The following is a 23,821-nucleotide window of genomic DNA, read 5'->3' as shown; positions in this document are numbered from 1 at the left end:
ATGGGAATTGGAGAAAAAAATCAGAAATTTCTAAATGGGTTTGGACTCATGAACACTGAACCTCATTGATTTTGGATATTTTATTTGAATACTACCATGTATAAAAGAGAAAGGTTAACTCATCTCAAGAATTTAATCTTTGAATACATAGACTCAACTTCACAGTACATTGACCTTACAAAAATATGCATGCACATCATGATCACTTTTACTTGCAGAAAGAGCCCTTTTCCCCTCTGTGTAGTTTCAAGCATTTAGCATAAAATTGCTCTTCTCATTAGGCATAGTTGAAGTAAAACCCCAGACTTGGACTAAGTCTCATTAGTTCATTATAGTACTGCTAATTGAAAAATTATGCCATGGCCAATATGACAGGATTTCAGAAGTGTCAGCAATTGAAAATACAGGAAAAGGGCCAGGTGTGGTGGCTCAGGTCTGTAATCCCAGCACTTTGGGAAGCCGAGGCAGGAGGGTCCCTGGAGCCCAGGAGTTCGAGACCAGCCTGGGCAACATAGTGAGACCTCGTCACTATAGAAAAAAAAAGATTAACCAGGTGTGGTGGTGCATGCCTATAGTCTCAGCTACTCAAGAGGCTGAGCCAGGAGGATTGCTTGAACCCGGGAGGCGGAGGAGCTGAGATCATGCCACTGCACTCCAGCCTGGGTGACAGAGGGAAACTCTGTCTCGAAAAAGAAATAAAAAAGAAACAGAAAGTACAGGAAAAGGAAATATCTAGATGGACAATAGGATGAAAGTTTTGATCTGTTAGCTACAATTTTATTTTTTACTGTATATTGCCAACTTCCCAATTTTCAATTAGATTTAAAGCTTCTATTTGCTGCATAAATCAGGGAATGTTTTCCTTGATGAAAATATTTCTCTAATATATTTCTTTTAAGTCATTCTTTGGAAACCAAATTATTTTTTAGTTTTTTTAAAGTTATTATATGTTACATAGAACTTGAGTTTCTGTGTAATACAGAACATAGAACTTTAGAAGGTGTGATAGAACAATCAGATTAAAATGCTAAGTAAATTAATCAGATATGTTAACCTTTAAAGAGTGTAACTTATTTTTATTTTTCTGTATTTATGTTATCATATTATCTATCTTTTTTCCTTTTTACAGAACTTGGAATCCATTTTGATCACATATGGCAAAAAACTTTGACAGTGTTAAACCCAATGAAGCCAGCAGATGGCAGCATTATGAATGAAACGGACCTCACTGGACCCATTCTTTTTTGCGTAGCCCTGGGAGCCACCTTGCTTCTGGTAATGTGTCACAGGAAGCACCAGATTTTAATGCTTGTCCTTTCCAGTGCTGGTTTTGAAGCAATCTGTATAAATATGAGAGAAACTGTGTCACCTTACATAGTGAATTTTTTAAGTGAGAGAGAATAATTTAACCATAGTGACAAAAATATGCTACCATTATGCATTGCAACAGCTAAAAAGTATAAATTTAAATAGAATTTCAAAAATCAAGAAGCAGATCAAAGCAGGAGATCATTTATGTCTTTTTTGTTATTAAGAAAAGACTGTAAATCTGGAATAATGGAAGGAAAACATAGATTTGGGAGATATAAGGCCTACATTTTATTTTTTGTTTTTTTGTGAGGGTTCTATTGTGACACCGAAGAAGTCACTTCTCTTTGGTCACCATTTTCTTTGCTGTGATATATCTCCAGACTATTTCTAACATCTTATGAGGTACGAGACAGATCTCCTTGTTTTGGGTTAGGCTACTATGAAAAATTAATTTGCAATGACAACCTATGTTTTGTTTACTCAACCTACATATTTCCTCTAAAATGTTAGTTTTCCACCTTTTATGAAGACATTTGTTTCCTGGCTTCACCATATGTCTTATGTATGCTTTCATTCTTTATATCTGGAAGTAGTGATATTAAGGGTCACTAAAAAAGTAAAGAAAAATGTACTTCCACCTAAGTAAAGTTTAAAAGACATTCTAGCTCATAGTTTAGGAAAATGTTTCATTAAGAAAAAAAGGCAGAAGAAAAAATTGAGAAAATGTCTCTGACTTTATACCAAGGAGGAGGTGGCAATACATTAAAAACAGAGAATGATAAAGATGGTCAAGCCAGTCTGAAAAGTGTAGTTTCATTGAGACACAAAGAGATAAACTAGGCAGAGAAAATAATATGAGAAATTAAACATTATAGGAAAAGCTCTTACAATAACTATTTAGCCCTCTTCCCCATTTTCCTGCTCTTCATGTTCCATAATAATAATTTCTTCCAATGGATATACAATTTTCAAAAGTAGTTGTAAAATGCATTTGCAACTAAATAAAATTCTGCTTTTCAATTATTATATATAATCAATCAAAATACTGATAGCAATCTAGTTTCTGTAGGCAATATGGCCAATAATAATGTCATATTCATCCAATAAAATAGTATTTAGCGATAACATCTTATTTCTTGGTACTACAGCAAATGCAAATACTCTATAAATCAAACACTATATCAACTAGAGTTTTAATTTAGTCTCTAACCTCCCTTCTTCTGTCTTTGTCACAGTAATTTGATAATCTTAGATTAACTGCTAAGTAAGGCCATGTCAATTAATCAAATAGTCAGAAACAATCAATTTAATATATTAACTCATCTTTCTTTACAAGTCATTTGTAATAAAACAGCTGTTTATTCTGTAGCAGAATATTACTGTTACCATCCCTTAAAGAACAGCATCAATTCCATTATGATCTCTCCTGGATGCATAATGTTAGTTGGAGTTATTTACATAATCCTTCTTATATTTTAAATACAAAGCAATAGAGGCAAAAAATTCTTAACTGGAAGCAAGAAAATTGGATCTACCCTAATTTTGCCACTTGCTGTAATCTTCAACCTTTGGCTTCATATTTCTAGGCTTTCATTTCATTTTCTTCAAGGCAAAAGAAGTTTATTTGAGTGGGTCTTCAGGCTCTATTTATTTCTAAAATTGTGGAGAATATGTGAAAATACGTATTTTCTGAATGTCTTTATGCAAATATTATCACTTGAAATTTTACCATTAGACGTGATAACTTTCAAATTGATTCTGATATAAAGCAAAAAGGGGTCCCCAAAAACTCCAATTGAATATTACTTGAAGTATGATTTAACTCAGAATTCATTTGATTATAGGTTAATTCTTTCCTGGAGATGTAGAATTAAAATGTAAGAGTGATTTTACTGGCTGATACAGGAATTTTACTAGAGAAAGCAAAACTAAATCCAGAATCAATATCCAAATCTGTTTATTATCTCAGAGGCATAAGAGTCATAGTCACATACTCTTCCTTCTTTAAGATTTATGTTGACATAAGACACAATTCTTTCAGTGGGCTTTCTTCAGGCGAAAGGAGACAAACCAAAGAAAACAGCTTCAAGCACTTAGCACAAATTTAGTTTTACTTATTCTTTTCCCCAAAATTATTTTCATTTCCAACACTAAGAAGACAAATGGTTTAAAACTTTTGCTCCATATAACTTTTCTGGTAGGGCCAAGAGTGTGGTCTGAAAAAGCAATATGCATGGTCAATATAAAAGTGCAATCAGAAGAACACTAAGTATTTTAAATCAAGATGTGGGGCCGGGCACAGTGGCTCACGCCTGTAATGCCAGCACTTTGGGAGGCCGAGGTGGGCGGATCACAAGGTCAGGAGATCGAGACCATCCTGGCTAATACAGTGAAACCCCGTCTGTACTAAAAAAAAAAAATACAAAAAATTAGCCAGGTGTGGTGGCGGGCACCTGTAGTCCCAGCTACTCGGGAGGCTGAGGCAGGAGAATGGCGTGAACCCAGGAAGCGGAGCTTGCAGTGAGCCGAGATAGTGCCACTGCCCTCAGGCCTGGGCGAAAGAGCGAGACTCCGTCTCAAAAAAAAAGAAAAAAAAAAAAAAAAAAAAGATGTGGTAATGAGGATGGTATAGGGAGGATCCTTAAAAATTCTGAGGTTAAAAAAATAGAACATTTATTTTCTATTTCAGTTATAAGCCCTTGTTAGAATTTGAAACACTTTTTAAAAATGGCAGTGATTTAGGCTAAATGGAATTACAACTTAAACGGGACAAACTAACAAGAGAAAGACATGATGAGAGAAGTGCATAACTGACATGAAAAGACACAACTTTACTACCAAATTAGCTTCATCTACTCCCTATTTGCCCCACTCTATTTGTAGAACTGCCTTTTCAGGACAGGAAGGTCCAGTTAGATGTCCTTTGAGTGTAAGAGAATTGTCCTATACCATTAGGACTAGCCCTACCTCAGATTTATCCCATCCAAGTAAAATATTAAGTGGATGGTTTCTCTAATGCATGACAATGATGTGAAATTGTCACCATTTTGCAAGTGGAGCAAACTCACCCAATAAAGCAGTGGATAGCTGATGTGTTTCTGTTAGCATGTCCATCATTAGCATTATTTCATTAAATAGTCACAAGCATACAGAAGGTATCGTAAGAATTTATCAGTGGCTAATACTGGAGACAATTCTGCCAGCAAAAGTCAGGAATATTTACGAAAGGACTTCTTGGTGATCAACTCTCCAACTGCAGAGAAAGAAGAATTCAGAATAAGTGAACAATTTTGAACATTAAAATAGCTATGACATTCTCCATTACCCTGATTAATTGTAAAATAAATATCTCTAAAATACTTCATAGATAATAGCATGGAGAAGGAAAAGTGGCAGCTAAAAAGCTCTCTCTCTCCTGAATCAATTTATCAGATCCTTCATTGTTTTTGTCTAATTCCCATGAAAACCAGAGACAGCTTATTCAACTTTTATCTAGAAGTTATGATCAGCATAATGTAAATATAAAAAATTAATGAATTTTTTTAACTGTAGCTTTGGTATTCTCATATAGCAAACATTAAAATATCCTCTTCTGAAGTAAAAGTACGCTGTGATTTTCTCTGAATGAATTTATTGGGGCTTGTATTCACAAAACACTAGCTGTATGAGCAATGGCTGTTTTTATGAGTTTTCCTCAGAAGATTGGTGGTGTACTCCGAACACTACTAACTTCCTTTGACAGTACACATTTTATAATTCATTACCAGTTAGTTTATATAAATCACCTTTTCATAAGGTGTGGTTAATCAACCTGGCAATAGGTATCATGAAACATAAAAGGATTCTGTGGTCAACTAAATGCTGAATTAAGTAGGGTTAAATATGTGCCATTATTTTCGGACTTATTTAGGACTTGTAAGAGTTCCCGTTGATGTTCAGGACCCAAATTTTAGAGCTGAAATACCTAGGTTAAAAGCCAACCTCCATTGCTTAGCGTTATATTACCTTGGGCAAGTTACTTATTCTCTCTGCGCCTCAGTGTCCTCATGTGTAAAGTTGGCGTAATAATGATACTGATTTCATAAGGTGGTTATGTGGGTTAAATAAATGTATGTAGCACACTTAGAATGGGATCTGACATGGTAAACCCTGTAGGTGTTTGCTAATTTTACTATATGCCTTGTAAATCTCCAAGACTAAAATTGGATTTTTTTATTCCTCTATTCAATCACATATTTATTTAATAAATATGGGAACAAAATATAGTCTTACTTATGCCTTGTACTCGTAATGGACAATTTATAGAAAAAATATAAGTCTAGAAATATTCGATCTTTTTTGTAGCATGCTTATCCCATCCTAACTCTAGTCAGAAGTGTTTGTTTTCAGAATCTGAATTCAAACCATTGGCCATGTTTTTCCCAGAACTTCCAGTCTCCTGATGACAGTCCTACAAAGACATGGAACAGCACTGAATTGACTCTAAGATGCTCTCTGCTTCATGATAGTCAGATTTCCTCTTGGTGTCCATTGTGTGTTCAAACTGTTTTTTCTTCACGTCGTTTCAGGCAGGAAAAGTTCAGTTTGGTTATGTGTATGGCATGAGTGCCATTGGCTGCCTTGTGATTCATGCCTTGCTGAACCTGATGAGCTCTTCAGGGGTGTCGTACGGCTGTGTGGCCAGCGTGCTGGGTTACTGCCTGCTCCCCATGGTCATCCTGTCTGGCTGCGCCATGTTCTTTTCACTGCAGTAAGTGTCTGTGTGCTCTCAATGACCCCACATGCACAATCATAGCCAAGGTTTGCCACAGCCATGAAAAAGTTAAGTCCTTTCTGGTTGTTTTGGTAGCGGAACTGGGAAAACCATGGCTATTAAAAGCTACACATAGATTCGAAAAAGTAGGTTAGTTTTGGCCCAGGTGCTGTTCTTACTTCAATTACTTAAAAAATAAATTAATCCAAGTTATCTTTAAAACTGGCACTTTTTGGCCAGGCGTGGTGGCTCATGCCTATAATCCCAGCACTTTGGGAGGCCAAGGTGGGCGAATCACCTGAGGTCAGGAGTTTGAGACCAGCCTAACCAGCATGGAGAAACCCCGTCTCTACTAAAAATACAAAATTAGCCAGGCATGGTGGCGCAGGCCTGTAATCCCATCTACTTGGGAGGCTGAGGCAGGAGAATCGCTTGAACCCAGAGGCGGAGGTTGCAGTGAGCCGAGATCGCGCCATTGCACTCCAGCCTGGGCAGCAAGAGTGAAACTCCATCTCAAAAAAAAAAAAAAAAAAAAAAAAAAAAAAGAGAGAAAAAAATGGCACTTTTTAAGTTGTCACATTTTTCAATGTGAACTATCGTCATGTGTAAAATAAGAACTACAGGAACTTCACCTGTTTGATTTTGGAAGAGTAAGTGCCTGGTGAACACTGATAAATTGCTTCAGCTTTCAGGCACTCTGCCTTCTGGGCTGAAAACAATTATTCTTTCTCAGCTGGGCTCTTTGCCGCGTTGAATTCCCAGGAACCCTGATGAGGATATTAATGTTGGAGAACTTTATAACATACAGGCTCAGTCAATATGTTTTTTTTCTTTTTTCTTCCTTAATTTAGGCAATTAGTATATGCAACTCAAGACCATTACTAAGAATACAGTACATTAAACAACTCCAGAAATTATCCCTAATAGGTATTACTTAAATCAATAAATGTAGTACTTATTTGGTGTTTTAAAAATATGTTTGGTTTATTAATGGTCTGAGGCATTAGAAGCTATACTGTAGAGCTTTTCACTTGTTTTGCTTTGATTCAATTATTAGAAGTAGATGTTTCTGTCGTTTTCACAAATAATAAACACAATTCCCAACTTCAGAGTCAAACCAAGATCAAGTAAGGCAGTTTAGTTTGGTGGAGAAAAGAGTACTATGCTAGGAGAGATCTTGACCTATTGTCCACTTCACCATGCAATTTTTATCATCACTTTATGCTTTAAAACTGGGCAGTAGACATCTCCTGAGATTTCTCCCAGCTCTTATGTCTTATTTTTCTAAATAATGCATTCTATTTAGCACACAAGAAAGGAAATTCATTCTCGACCACCCTTCCTGCCTTACTATTCTCCAAGTGACTAGACTTAACTATCTTATTTGCTCACTTGCCTCCGCAGTTACTTTTTGAAGACACCAGTTGAACAAATCTATTTCAGCATTCTAAAAATATACAAAATGGAACTTCAAGGATGAGGTGGGAAGCCACACACATATGTGCTTTCCTGTCCCATGTGTTCCTTACTTGAGCTGTGTCAGGCTTTTTGTGATGTCTGACAAAAACCTGAGAAGTAGATCTGGAAGTAGTGGGAGCTAGGCACCCCACTGGAATGTAACTCTGTCTATCTTTCTGCTATGCTGTTGGCCAATTTTTGAGGAAAATAGGGAAAAGGAAATCTGTAGCTATAAGGAAGTGAAGGCTCTCAATGCTGTATTTAAGGGAATTTTAGGAATTAGGATTTGAATATCGACAGATGAGAACAGAGTGACTGCAGGTGACTTCTACTGTTTTTTTCTAATTCAGGTTTAACAGAAATATAAAATATTTAGCCTCTGTAATGAATTTGACTAAAAAATGCCTAACTGACCAAGGGCTTTTGTTCATATATTTCATCATTTTCATTTTACCACTCGGGAAGGTAGTTATAAATATTGTACCAAGGATATTTCAGAGGCAACTTTAACTCAATAATCTCTTTTCTACTGGCACAGGCAATCATTTCTTTGTCTTTGCTGCAGGGGCATCTTTGGAACCATGTCATCCCTGGTCATCATTGGCTGGTGTAGTCTCTCAGCTTCCAAGATCTTCATTGCAGCCTTGCACATGGAAGGACAGCAGCTTCTTGTTGCCTACCCTTGTGCCTTACTTTATGGACTTTTTGCCGTCCTAACAATTTTCTAAAGAATGTTTGAGATGGCATTTCAAGACTCTGTTTGCTGTCCGGATTATTTTGGAAATATATTAACATTTGAATTTGGTGATAATGATTTCTGTTTTATTGCTTTTGAGAGAGTAATAAGCAGAGAGACAAAGCAGCACTTAAGGGTGGTGCTCTAATAGCCTGTTGGTTTGAATGATGTTTTGCTTTTGAGTTTGGTGCATTAAAACATTTCAAAATACTTAAAATTAAAAGGGATACAGTTGCTGTACTGATCGACACTGCTTTTCTCAATAGATGTATTTCTGAGAAAAGTGAGTAAATAAACTCATATGTTTACTAAAAGGAAATCTCTAGTGAGCCTTTTGAGAAACTTTCATGACAGCTCAAGCTGTGTGCATGTGGCTAAAAACTGCACTGTTCTGCACCTTTGGAGAGTTCAGGGGTATGTTATATAGGGTTTTACTTACTTAAAGAATCAAAGAACCTCTTGCTTTTCAATTCACTTACTTTAATAACTATTCTTCAGTCTCATTTATATAATGCATTGATTCACCACTTTTTCAAGCCCTCGCTTCCTTCTTGCTTGGTTTAGATGCCATGGTTCATTACTATAATTTCTTTCTTACATGTATCCTCAGCAACCTTGCCATTTTCTCCCTAAGTAGGTGAATGTTAATAGAAGAAATCCCACTTACTTCATGTTTATTGTATTACCACGTCTTAAATGGCACCTCAGTACTACCCTTGAATCCCACTACATTCTCTTAAATTTGCCTCCATGCTATCTGAGATGAATATATCCCACCAATTCTTCACTGCTCAAATCCCCAAAACTCCTTCCTCATTTTCTACTGTTTGTTGATTCTTATTTTATTGCAAAACAGAAACATCTAGAAGAAAAGTGCTTGTCTTCTCACTTTCTTCTCTCTCAACATACATGCATCTTAACCCATATATACTCTTCTTTTCCTCTCATCTCTCTCTTCTCTCCACAGCCAGCCCCTCCACCTGCATAACCCATATTTTCTCATCACCTATCATTTATGTCAGCACATGAACATGTTTCAATATCTCTTACCTTAAAATAAAACTCCTTTGATTTAACATCTTTCTCCAATTATGGCTCATTCTCTGCTCCTTTTTATTGCAAAAATTCTTGAAGGAGTTTTCTATTGTCTCTGCTTCTACTTTATCATCTCCCATTCTTGCTTTCCTACATTCCAGGCAATAATTTATCATCCTATTCACCAAGGCCACCTTTGTCAAGTTAGCAACAATGCCCACATATTGCAACATTCAATAGTCAATTCTCAGTTTCATTTTATTTGAACCCTGACAGGTATTTATTTGATTACCCAATCTCCATTAGCCACTATGCTGAAGCACTTCTTCACTTAAATTCTAGAGTGTCACATGTTCTTGAATTATTTTCCTATCTCACAGGTAGCTTCTTTTCAGTCTCCTTGGCTGACCTTTCTTCTTCTTCTCAGACTTAAATCTCTTCTCTAATTCTCCCTTGCTAGATGAGCTCATTTAATTGTATAACTTTAAAATCTAATGACCCCCAAATTTCCATGAATAACTTTAAAATCTAATGACCCCCAAATTTCCATCTACATTCAATACTCTGCCCTAAGCTCTTAACATATATACACAACTTATACTTAATATTTCTATTTGATCATTAATATGATATTCTCAATAATAGCATATCTGAAACCAAACCCTTGACTTCTATCCTGTCCTACCTTCCCTCTTCCATATTTTCTCATCTTTATAACAAGAACCACAAATCACTCACTGGTTCATTTACAGAGTAGTCAGTCTTGATTACTCTGACTTTCACATCTGATATCTAGTCCATCAATTATTTTGACTATGTAATCAAAACATGTCCCAAACGTGACCGTGTGTCCTGGGCTCCTTCATTGCCAGGACTACTCTGAACCACCCTCCTCTGTTGCCTCACGGAAGCAGTTTCCTAATGGCTTCCTGCTTCCATGCTTTCTCCCCCACAAGCTTTTCCTCACAGCGGTGTGATCCTTTGAAAATGAAAAGCAATTATGTCATCCCAAGGCCCTTTCATGGCTTTTATTCATATTTACAATAAAACTGAACCTCCTTTTTATAACTCAGAAGCTTCCTTTTCAGAGTGGTCCCCAGAATAACAGCATTAGCATCCCTTGGAATCTTGTTAGGAATTCAGAATCTCAGGCCCTGGCCCAGACTTCCTGAATCAGAGTCTGCATTTTAAAAAGATTCCAGATGATTTACATGCACAACTAAGTTTGAAAAGTGTGAGACAAGAAGGCCTTGCCTGCATGATCTCACTATGTCTTGCTTTTGTGACATCATCTCCTTCCATTCTGTCTCTTGGTCACTGGTTTTATTGCTTCTTCTCAAGCCACCAACTTTATCCACCTCAGGATCTTTATACAAATTCAGTCTACTTGCAACATTTTCCCCTCAGATCTTTCATATTATTAACTTCTCTGTTCATATGTTACCTCCTGAGAGAGGCCTTCACTGGGTTTTTTTTTTAACAGTACATCCACCCAGATTCGCTCAGTCCACCCTCTACAGTAGCTGTTACAATTACTTGAAATTATGTTATTTATTTGGATATTTGCTTTCTATCCTACCCCAACTCTGCAGAAAATAAACACTCTGAGGCCAAAGACCTTGTCTATGTGCAACAGTTCCTGATAAGGAATAGGATATTAATATTTATTTATTCAATTAATGAATAATCAAACGAATGAGACTGTGATTGGGCATTGTTCACTATGGTGAATAAGACAGCTGATGGTTGCAGCCCTAATGGAAATACATTGGCAGTGGACAAAAATAAACAATATGCAATCAATTAATATGAGGTAATTACAAAAGTATGAGAAGAATTCTAAGGTAGGAGTATGTTGAAAAGAAGGCAGGATTGTAGTAAATATTAGACTGTTACGGTCTAATAACCCATTAATAGACATGTTAATTAGCACAGAATTTTCTTAAGTTCTTGGTCTTTCTATTTGGGCTGAGACAGTTCTACTGACATCCTTCATGGTGAAGCAAGAATGCCATTTATTGTAATGATTTCTCTATAAAATCACCCCTTTGCTTAGAAGTATACTTATATTATGGATCTAATTTTTTTTTTTTTTTTTTTTTTTTTTTGAGACGGAGTCTCGCTCTATCACCCAGGCTGGAGTGCAGTGGCGCGATCTCGGCTCACTGCAAGCTCCACCTCCTGGGTTCACGCCATTCTCCTCCCGCAGCCTCCTGAGTAGCTGGGACTACAGGTGCCCACCACTCCCTGCTAATTTTTTTGTATTTTTAGTAGAGACAGAGTTTCACCATGTTAGGCAGGATGGTCTCGATCTCCTGACCTCCTGATCCGCCAGCCTCGGTCTCCAAAAGTGCTGGGATTACAGGCATAAGCCACCGCACCCAGCCTTATGGACCTAATTTTTTTTTCCTCTTTGGAAAGTGCTTTTACTTTTAAAAAGATAAAACTGAAAATTGCTCTAAATTCAGGATGTAAGTTGATGTTTTTCTATGTATAAAAACAGAGTCATACACAGAAAGTTTTGATATTCTTTACTATGAAAAATTATAGCCTCTATATTAAAAAATGGCATAAACTACTAAATATTTCCATAACAGTAAGAAATAAGAATACGTCCTATTTACTAGTTCCTAATGACAGAGTTGTGAAATACCAAAGAATATATGTACAAAGAAATACAGATGATTTATATGAAAATAATTGCAAAACATTAGAGGTTTATTTTAAGGAGGTTTAAATGTACAGAAAGATAAACTATATCCCTGGATGAGAAGATTGGACTTCATAAGAGAATCTCCGCCAAATAAATGTGTATGTTTAATATAATCTCAGTTAAAATCCAAGAGGCATTTTTTTACAAAGTTGACAAATTGATTCTAAGGTTAATCTGAAAAATTAGGCAAATATATAACAGTGAAGAATTGGAAAAAAATCTAAAAATTTATTACAATTGTTAGTTAAGCAGATTATTGTTCATCTCTGTAATTGAATGCTTCGTAACTAACAAATGTTTTGGAAGAATCATGACAGGAGAAAATGCATGCAGTAAGTTTTCACAATTTTGATATTTACTGAGGATTTACCATGGGTTGGCCTAGATGCTTTACATTTATTAACTCATGTTTAATCCTCACTATAATTTTATGAAGTGCAATTATCATCACCTCCATTTAATAGGTGAGGCTACTGAGTTACAGAGAGGCTAAATCACTTGCCAAAGTTTACACAGCCAATGACTAGGATTTGAATAAAGGAAGTTTGATTCCAGAGCCCATAATCACTACATAACACTGTCTGTAACTAAGCAGTAACGTGTCTACTTTTCATTCTACTAGGGTTTATCCTTTCTTTTTCATCTTGGCCAATACTAGACAGGGCCAATGGGCTTTACCTACAAGGGAAAAATAATACTGTAATAAGATAGAAGAATCCAGAATGTCTAAGTGGATTATAGTGGTACCTGTATGACTCCTGGGTCCATTTCTGAACTGTAATTGAAATGAATGATGCACATTTATATCTAGTTAGCATTTGCAAAAAACATTTCACAAAATATCATTCTCTCTCCCAGTTCCAAGAGGTGTATACATTGTATGGATTTGAGTGGAATGAAGATATTTTCCTTTTAAATTTATTATATACGTTGTGAAATGTATCTGCAGTCAGTAAAATCTGTTATAGAACAAATGAGAAAGTAAAAGAAAACACATTTGGGGTGCACAACAAGAAATATATCTTTTTTTTCCTTTATCTGAGGATGTAACATTTTCCATTTTTCTGTCTTTACTGGTTGGATGAAAGTTACAGATTATTGCTAAGGGTAAATGGCACATTTAGTGGCAAGAGATGGCCTTCATTTCAACAGGAATGATTGGGGACATGGTCTGAAAATAAAAGTCCTGAATTACTCAGACTCAAGTGCCCCAGTTCACAACGGTTTAACTAGGGCAGTGGCCTTTGTCACATTTGATGACAGATGCTTTTCTACTCTGCTCTGACTCCAAGTGAGGGATGCCAACTGTAAACCCACATTAACAAGCTCCTGCTCCTCTTGTTCTCAGAGCATTGTAGGTTCTATTCTGTTTCTCCTAAACGGTCAAGAGTCTATAGCTTTCCAAATAGATTTTCATATTTGAGTAAAAGTATGGAATAATTTTTTTAAATTTAAAAAGCCAACCAGTCTGTGTCACAGAGAATCCTTGATGACATAACCAAATACATGTTTTCAGAAAAAAAAAATGATTTTTTTGTGTGAAGGTAGGATTCATGGGCTTTTATGCTGCTGATTAGACATGCAGAATGGTGAAAATATCTTGAACAGAGACTTTGACATAGAAGAAAAGAAGGAAAGAAGTAAAGCAGGAAGGAAGGAGAAATCATCCCAGCTCTGCCTGCAAACAATTTGCTGTATTTGAGACCATTACGTAGATTTTTGAATTTCATTTTCTTTACATGGAAAATGAAGTGAGTAATGTAGAGTTTGCAAGGGCCTTGTGAGGACTAAATAAGATGCTGCATATAAATTACCTAGCCCAATGCCCTGCATATAGTAATTACTCAGTAAGTGGAAACTTGCCACAGCTGTAATAGATCCTCAGGGATAAGATTTTAGGAAAGCCTATTTGCTTTTCCATACCATCATGAATAAAATTTTGGGTAAAATATGATGACCTTAATTGACATACAGACTTAATGGAAAACAATTATTTTGGCATGGTGGTGCAACTGGTGAGGAAGATCATGTCAAGGTCAGCTAAACTTTTTGTTAAGTATTACTAGAAATATTAACACAATTTTATGAATTTGAGAGAAGGTCCTTTGTTGGAGTTTCATTATTTGGCTGCCAAGCTTCTGAATATTTTATATTGAAGGCATTTTCCATATCCTAAAGCAGGCAGTTATTCCCGCTCTCTGATCTCTGGCAGCTAGTGGCATATGAAATAGGATCAGCCAATTTGATCCTTTTGTTCAGAACCTGGAATCCTGATAAAATGATACAAGGGCAGAGGAGCAGTTAGAAATATTCACGGAAGCTGAAGGGCAGATTCTGGGAGTGGTAATGACTATGCATATGTAACTGGGTCCATATCTGTAGAACGAATTGAACTTGAAGACTTGGGCTGTATTCTCTACCCAGTTTCTTTTGGATGGTGCACTTTTAGCAAGCTCTGTCCTCTTTCCTTATGGTTGATTCTATGATCTAGCCTGTATCCTTCTTATAAATCCTATTTCTTTTTATATGAACTAGAGCCAATTTCTGTTGTTTGCATACAAGAACTCCTAAAGTATTGGTAGACTAATGAACATTTCCTGTCTTGGCATCACCAAACTTTTGGAGGGCACATTAGGTTATCATAATAGAGAAGGTTGAAATACATGTTATTCTTTACATTATCTGAGAAGACACAACTATTATATTGTATGTAGCACTCACAAGCAGAACATTTAGCACCTAAACTGTCACAGTAGAGGTATTTTTATCACACAGAACAACATAAACATGACACTTGAAACTGACTGTAATTTGGGGAGAGATTTTTAGTAACTAGAGTATAATTTCCAGACTCTGGGAATTAAGAACTTGTGTATTATTTGTCCCAGCTGCAAATCTTGTGAGACAGATTGAAGATGGTATTTGCTGGTGTATAATGTGGTTCAGAGATGAGCCTTGCTAGAAGGAAAGCAGCATGTGAGGAAGAACGTGTTGACTATTTCACTGAGGCAGAATCCAGGGCAAAAGCAGCAGGAATGACAATGAATACCAGCCAATAGCAGAGCAGTCCAAGGGGCTCCCACTGACCCAGTGACAGGGCACATAGATCCTCAGTTGCTGCCTGTTATCTGTGGAATCATCATCTAGAGGTGCTGCAATCTTCTTGCATTTTAAAATGTGAACACTGGGGAATTCATCCCAATTTAATAAAAAGCGTGGGACTTGTAGATAAACAACCATTCTGAACTTCCCTCAAAGGGGTCGTTTATTGAACCATCAGGGGTGAGAGAAGCCAGTACAACAAAGATAATCAAGGTTGTTCTTGTGTCAAAGGCATATTCGAGGAACTCTTACGGAATGCTTTCAAATTTCTGGGATTTGCTTAGAATGTGATTTTTAAGAGAGGCCCCAATATGCCATTTCATTTCTGTGTTTAATATTCTTTATTTGCCAAGGGAGTCTGTTGGAGGGAGTCCAAAAAAACATATAGAATGAGCAAGGATATTTTTATTCCCAGCATTATTTTTGTCAACACTGACTACAAAAGCATTTATTTCCTATCTATTTGGATATGACCATGAGCTTGTCCCTCTGCAACAAATCATAGAGCCTGGTCTAATGCTTCGCATACCTATAACCTTTACCCTGTGATCTGCCCTGGATCATCACTGCTATCAAGAAGCATTGCTTAATTAAAATGATAAATCAGAAATGTAAATAACTCTTCCCTGATGAATCATATACATTAATGTTAACTTAATCTTAGAAATCAACTTCTAGCAAGATTTCCCAAGTTAAATTCCTTTCATCAAAATTCTTTTTTTAAAAACCTCTCATCATTCATAAACTTGGATAAAATAAATCCTTTAAATAGCCATTAGTATTAGCTTAAACATTATATTTTCATGGATTATTATGTTTAAATAATGAGAAGGTCTATTTACTAATCTTTGCTTTCAGTCACAACTTGAACTAATCTTGAGAAAATTCCTCTTAACTTGAGCAGAATGAACTCATCCAGAATATTTTAAAATGTCTTCAGAACCATCCTTGTTCCAGCAAACAGTTTCATAAGGCTTCAGAATTAGTAGCCTTTTGGTTGTGAAAAACTCCTAAGTGACCCAGAGCTGCCAAAACGAGGCTTCTCCCTCATTGTTGGGTGTGCATATAGTCAGTGGTGTTTTTTTCAGATTCTTCCACTCTGACTTTCTACTTTTTTTTCTTTCCATGGGTAGAAGGAGAAAAAAATATTATGTATGTATATAATAGGTTTGAAGGAAGGAGCTAAAGAACTAATATATAATAGGCACCTACCTATTACTTCAGTGCTTTATATAAAATGTCTCATTTCATCATCAGAAAAAGCAATGGGACATTATTTTAAAGAAGAATCTAAACTAAGAGAATATGATGCCCTTTTTCTATGTTCCCATGGCATCCTGTGTCTACCCCTATTGGAGGTATTATCACACTGTATTGAAAAATCTACTTATTTGTCTACATCATCCATGCAGTTTAAGTGTCTTGAGTATACTGTATTCTATCAGCTTGCTGGGACCTCTGTAACAAAGTACCACAGACTGAGTGGCTTCAACAATGGAAATTTACTGTCTCACAAGTCTAGAGGATAGAAGTCTAAAATCAAGGTGTCAGCAGGTTTGCTTTCTTCTGTGGCCTCTCTATTTGGCTTGTGGATGGCCCCCTTCTTGCAATGCATAATGTCTGCCCATATGACTTCATTTAACTTTATTTACCTCTTTATTTTATTTTCTTCTTCTTATTTTTTGAGACAGAGTCTTGCTCTAGCCAAGCCTGGAGTGCAGCAGCAGCATGATCTCAGTTCACTGCGACCTCCACCTCCTAGGTTCAAGCAATTCTTGTGCCTCAGCCTCCCGAGTAGCTGGGATTACAGGCGCCTGCCACCACGCCCGGTTAATTTTTGTGTTTTTAGTAGAGACGGGGTTTCACCATATTTGTCAGGCTGGTCTTGAACTCCTGACCTCAAGTGATCCACCTGCTTCAACCACCCAAAGTGCTGGGATTACAGGCGTAAGCCACAATTATCCTCTTTAAAGGCCCTATCTCCAAATGAAGTCACATTCTCAGTTATTGAGGGTTAGAATTTCAACATATAAATTTCACGGTGCAGGGAACACAAGCAAGCCTATAGCATTGTCCATATTGAAACATCTTTATATCTTTGCCATAAGCATAGAAAAGGATGTATATTGGACACTCAGTGAAAAAAGGCTGATGCCAAAAGTAGTGCTTATTTCTATCATATGACCTTTTTATTCAAGTTATTTTCTAATCTCTTTCTCAATCTGCTACAGCTTCTTTCCCATACCCCTTATAAACTCTCTGCACTTCTCATAGGATCTCTCAGGAAAAATGGCCACTGCCGTCAATTCCTTTTCTCTCTGTACACATGGCCCTCTCCCACTCTTGAATCTCGGCTGCTTGTACCTAATTTGACTAAGAGAATAGTTGAAAATCACATTGTGAAACTTCTGAGTCCAACCTTCAGGAAGACTGGCTGCTTCTGCTTCCTGGCTCTTGAAGCCTTGAACTACTTTCGGAGAAGTTCAGGCTCCTCTGCTGAAATGAGACTCCACATAGAGGAGCTAGAAACTGAGGTGCTGGAAACATCAGTGAAGAAGACATCTTGGACAGACAATGTCTACCTTGAGAAAATAATACTGATAGGAGCTATAACCAGAATTACTATCTCCCCTTGAACCCTCTCCCTTGACAACACAACTACTTCTAGTCCCTTTTGACTTCACTGAAGCCCCTTCTTCCATTTTCTGACCTTGAGGATGGATAGATTATCATAACGATAGAGAATTATTTTGCACTAGCCCAGTGTATACAGTAGGCAGTGAGGGCAGTCTTGTCTTCTGTCCTTTCCCAAGATGCTAGCTGGCTCAGTCGTAAGGGAACTCCAAGTCTCTAAACAATTTAATAAAATTAATGCATTTTTAGGACAACTTTTGCACTTTTAACAAAAAAACCAATCTCATATAATTTGAAATCTATTCACTGGAGCAACCATCCACAGAATGGTTCTCGACTATTCTTGAACCTGAAATGTCTGTTCAGAAGCAATTGGTACTGTCGACATTTCTTGTACAATTTTAATGAGAAAAAAATTAAAAGCAGATTCTCCATTAGGCCAGTCATTAATCACTGCAATGATAGTTGGGAAGTAAATTAACTGATACTATAACCTCTTCCCCTTCAGAAGCTAAGTAATCATAAAGGTACCACAGGAAAATTGGTTACATCTGAACACATTTCTAAAGAAGTGATGATAATTAAAAATGTTAAAAATCAAAGTTTTAAACACTTATTTTAAAACTAAGACATCCTGAGAACCTCAAGGGTAGAGACAGTGCTGCAATTCTCATCTCTTCTTGTCACTTCCTGTGTGCTGCTCAGGCCAGGCCACCTCCTGCTCCAGGGCATCCCTCTACATCCATTGAAGACTTAGGATCCTTACTGTGTTCTGCTCTTTCCTCAAATGTTGGAGTCATCCCAAAGGACCTGCAGATCCATGTAGACTGTATGTCCTGCATCATGTCTTCCAAGCATCTCCATGACTGCAGCATTCGATACCCCAGCTACATTCTGGACTTTTCTGTTTCCTAGAATTGTTTCACCTCGAAAGAAAATCACATTAGGATTCTCAGTCCCTCAATTCCTTCATTTTACTTCAGTGTTCCTCTCCCATCCTAACACATATAATTTTTGTTTCTATCCAGGGCAGATGACATGGTGTCACACTCTCAACTCCCTAAGACTTTTGCCCTTCTGCCAACTTGTTTTGCTAAACATCACACAGCTTAAATTGAAACAAACTCTTGGTTTCCTAATTCCCCGCTTGGTCTGATGGTTGCTGCTGGACAACTGTTGAATCACGCAACCATACAGATGAGTTTGATTTCATATTTGTAAACCAAAATATCAAATGAATTTCCAAAGCAACTCAATAAGTAAAATGTATTTATTATAGAACTCATAAAAGCAGACAAACAAACAAAAACAGTGTGGAGAAAAAAAGGCACCCATAATACCATCACACAGAAAAATGGCAACCAACTTTTTGGTGCTTTTCCTCCCAATCTTATTTGTATGCATGTAACAGGAATAATGTTCATGTTATCTTACAAAATACCCCTTAATATTATAAAATGCACTTAGGTAATGTCACAGAATTGATTTCCAGTGTCTAATTTTTCATGGCTCCGTATTATTCCTTTTTTTAGACATTCTATTATTTACCTTTAACTTTCCCTTACTGGTGGTTATCTAGATTATTACTGACCAGCAACTCTAATTTTTTATTTAGAATGCATTTCTAAAGATAGAATTAGGGAGCTAAAGAAAATAATGGTTTAAGGTTCTTGATGCACTTTGACAAATCACTTTTGAAAAAAGTGAGAACAATAGATTCCAATGACAGTGGAAACAAGAACAACGGTCTTGTCCTGTACTTGGCATGCTGAGTAGCTTATATAACCAAATGTGAGATCATACATGATCAGTGACCAAAGTAGCACTGATAGCACTTAAAATTCTTTGAGTAAAAATCACATATATGTGTGTTTTGTCTCTGTGATTACTAGTAAGATTAAGCTTTTCATTTTATAAGTTTCTTAACATCAATTATTTTTGTGAATTACCTGTTCACAGTTTTAAAGTAATCATTTGAACTATTCCTGGCCATCTCATTTCCAATTCCACAACTTCCAAGTTTGCTTCCTATGTTTTAGATGGTATTTAGTCTGTCTGGCAAAAATATTCCTCCTTCTTTATCTCCATACACTGTCTTCTGTACTGTGCTGGTTTATTTATGGGAAACTCAGATTTTTTTCCTCATTTTTTGCCTGTTACTTTATATCACATGAGCTAGAACCCTGGGGATTAGATTTACTTAAATTCCACTAGCTGGATTTCAGGTAAGATTTCAATACATCTTTTATGCAATATGTGGTAGGCCGAAAAGAAGCAGAAACCATCATTCCTCATAAGCAGCAGTGGCCACACATATGGGTTTTGGCCGAAGGCAAATGTGAGGTTTTTCCACCTTCTGGGTGTTTTCCTGCCTGCCTTCCAATTTGGTGCTGCAGGCAGCTGAGATTATCACTGGCATTTTTCTATGATACTCATATAATTAAACTCTTGAATGCCAGCAGTTTCCCTGTAAGGAGTCCAGCTCAACTCCCAAATTCTATGTGTGATCTTTCAGTCTAAACCACAGGCAAGGCGGGGAGAGGCCTCCTAGGGGGAAGTTGCCCTCCCCACACCAGACTTGTTGCATTGCCAGCCCATTGTAGTTTTCTGGAGGGAACTGCAATCAAGGAATCAGGCTCCCCAGGACTAGCCATGCTCTTTCATGGAGGCATTTTTATTAGGCCCAAGGGGTCTCCATCACTTCCCAGGCACCTCCTCTCAGACCTTAGTAGAGGACTTGCCTAAGGCACTTCTCTCCATTTTGACTCCATACCTTCCAACTCCTATTTCTTCCCCTATGACTCCCCAATGGGTTTTCCTTGCCTGCTGCCCAGATAAAGCCAATTTATCAAGACAGGTGAATTGTAATAGAGAAAGGGTTTGATTCACACAGAGCCCACTGAATGAGAGACCAGAGTTTTATTACTCAAATAAGTCTCCCTGAAAATTTGGAGACTGGAGTTTTTAAAGGTTAATTTGGTGGGTAGGGGACAGGGAGTAGGGAGTGCTGATTGGTTGAGTCAGAGATGAAATCATAGGAGGTCAAAGTGTGTTCTTTCTGTCTTCTGTTCCTGGGTTGGATCACAGAACTGGTTAAGCCAGATTGCCAATCTGTGTGGCACCAGATGGTGTATCAGAATGCAGGGTCTGAAAAATATTTCAAACATCAATCTTAGGTTTTACAATACTGATGTTATTCCTAGGAGCAATTGGGGAGGTTCAGAACCCTGTGGTCTGTGGCTTTATGACTCATCAGCCATAATTTTTAATCTTATGGCTAATTTGTTTGTGTTACAAAGGCAGCCTGGACTCCAGACAAGAAAGGGGTTTGTTTCAGAAAAGAGCTGTTATCATCTTTGTTTCAAAGTTAAACTATAAACTAAATTATTCCAAAAGTTAGTTGGCCTATGCCCAGTAATGAACAAGGACAGCTTGGGAGGTCAGAAGCAAGATGGGGTCAGTTAGGTCAGATCTCTTTCACTGTCATGATTTTTGGAGTCCCTCCATTTGGCTCACAAATCCATAAAGAGGCAGAAGCGTTTTGTTTGGGACTCCTCAGTAGTGATATGCCCACCATCTGGGCTGCATCCACCTGGTTCTTGCCCAGTTGAATTTCTAGGGGAAAAGTAGAACACTGAGTAGCCAGTGTCAGCTTATGCTCAACCCTGTGATCTTTGTTTCCCTGGGCTCTAATATGCTGAGTTAAATCTTTTCCATGTCAAATATCTAGAGATGTTTCTTTTGTTCTGATAGAAACTTTACTGAATCTATTACTTTTAATGGCAAAAACCGCAATTACTTTTGCACCAACCTAATAGTATTTCTTCTTTTTCATCCACTTTACAGGGAGAAATATTGCATTTCCTCCTCAAGGTTAATAATTTATTCTTTCAGTATTAATTTATTTAAACATGTTTACTGCATATCTGGTACTATGTAATAATCACTGGCACTCTTGTTAGTTCCTAAGAATAGAAGATGAAAAAGATCCGGTCTATGACTTCAAGGAGTTCTTGTCTCATTCAGGAGAGATAAATAGACATATCATTACAATTCACAAGTTAACACAGGGAGCTATTGGGAAGCAGAGGAAGGTTACCCAATCCAGTCAATGGTTAAGTATTTACAGAGAAGTTGATATTGTGACACAGAAAAAAATCGTACCATGAAAATGTGTTGAATAATGCTGAATAGAGATGGAAGATTTCCAGAGGATGTGAAGCTGAGGAGAAGAAGAAGGAGAAAAGAGGGGAAAGGTAATACAGCCAAAAGAGAGGGGAGATCTTCAGCCAAGAAAAAGAAATGACAAGCACTATGTGTGCAAAAACTGTGGGCAGTTCTGTGTTGTTTGACTATAAAATATCAAATAGAGGAGGGAGAGATGACCATGGAAATGAGGTGGTGGCTGAAGAGTTTGGGCTTAATCATGAAGGTAATTGGAAGTTTATTGGAGGATTTTATCAGAGAAGCTGTCAACTAAAAAAAAAATACATTTCTTGAGCAATTTTAATTAAGATTTTCATCATTATTAAGATTTTCTGTAACACAATGCTGAGAAAACCAAGAATTCTTACATGCTTCTTGGCAACTTCCCATGAAGAAGCAGGATGTATAGGCATGGGAGACGATGTAAATAGGACTAGCAGGAAAAGGCTTTGGCTTCAGACTCTTTGGTTATCAAATAATCTAACGAATTAAAATAGTAATGCTCTAGTATTTCACCTCTACAACTAGCATAGATAAAAATGTTAATCCTTATGAGGGTATGATAAAGTAGACACGCAGTAATTATTGCAAGCTTCTGTGGAAATCGGTTTAATGATATGCTCTGAGAGCTTCAAAATGCTCATACCTTTTGACCCTTTAATTCCACTCTTGCGGATTATGAATGCAGACAATGATTATCACTACCAAGTGGAAGATAAAACAGCAATAACTTACGTTGCTGTAAAGAATAAATGAGATAATGCTTGAAAAGTGCCTGTACTACTGCCAGGACACAGATGAGTTCAGGGAGTGCAAGGAGTCACTCTTCGTTTTCATCTTGATTTTTAAAGTGCTTATGCATTAAATAAATAGTGAGCAAACCACAGTATGTATTGACTGCCCACTGTGCACTAGTCTCCATGCCAATTGCTGAGCATATAATAGTAAATATGGTAGGCTTTGTTCTTACCCTTATGATGTTTACAGTCTAATGGCAAAAACAGGCTCCAAGTAAATAAATTGTACAAAATATTACATGTGTGTGTCTGCATATACACACACAGATGATTAAGGAAATGAACATGGTGTTATGAGAGAAAAACAGGAGAGATTAAATTTAGAGAGGAAGGTGCGGAGCCGCACTTGCTGAAAGTGGGGACCTTGTTACAGACTAAATTGTGTTCTCCCAAATTCATATGTTGAAGCCTTAACCCCCAGTGTCACTGTATTTGGAGATAAGGAGGTAATTAAGGTTAAATGAGGGCAGAAGGGTGGGTGGTACAGTAATCCAATCAGACCATTCTTTAAAAGAGGAAGAGACATGAGAACCCTCTGTCTCCTGGAGGATGCACACGGTGAAAAGGCCAGCTGAGGGCACAGCGAGAAGGAGCGGTCTAGAAGCTGAACAGAGAGGCCTCACCAGAAACCAAACCTACCAGTACCTTGATCTTTCACTTGACTGTGAGGAAATAAACTTCTGTTTTTGAAGCCACACAGTCTGTGGTATTTTTTATGGAAGCCCCAGAAAACTGAAGGATGGGAGGAGATGGCTATATGCAGAAGGGCATTTCCAGGAAGAGAGAACAACAGACACAGCCCTGGATGCTGAAAGGATCTTGGTGTGTTTGGACAGCTGAAAGAAAAGCAGTATGCCTAGAATCTTATGTATCCATTATGAATATTTCTGAAACATCTTTGGGAAATGAGGCCACGATGTCATCACTAGCTACAGCAATAAATAGATTTTGCTTCTGAGGACCTGAGTTTTGGTTCAAAAGAGTACAATGTAATGGAGATAGAAGAGGCCAATGTTCTACAGGCTAGAAGAATGTGAGGCACTGGTAACCACTGAGTGAATTCAATCTTGCATATT

At 37.2% G+C, this 23,821-nt stretch overlaps 1 protein-coding gene across 1 annotated transcript in view; it reads left to right on the top strand.

The window, feature by feature from the left end:
- Positions 1–8,501, top strand: part of YIPF7 (Yip1 domain family member 7) — a 30,144-nt gene extending 21,643 nt beyond the window's left edge. Inside the window, 3 exon segments of the mRNA XM_024245694.3 lie at positions 1,130–1,275; positions 5,880–6,061; positions 8,088–8,501. Of these exon segments, the coding sequence (XP_024101462.3) occupies positions 1,130–1,275; positions 5,880–6,061; positions 8,088–8,250 (491 nt within the window). The 3' untranslated portion in view covers positions 8,251–8,501.
- The last annotated feature ends 15,320 nt before the right edge of the window (positions 8,502–23,821 follow it).

Source organism: Pongo abelii, chromosome 3 (assembly GCF_028885655.2).
Source record: "Pongo abelii isolate AG06213 chromosome 3, NHGRI_mPonAbe1-v2.0_pri, whole genome shotgun sequence".
Taxonomy (NCBI): Eukaryota; Metazoa; Chordata; class Mammalia; order Primates; family Hominidae; genus Pongo; species Pongo abelii.
The sequence above is the reverse complement of the archived record's forward strand: the minus strand, read 5'-3'. Positions and strand labels throughout refer to the sequence as shown.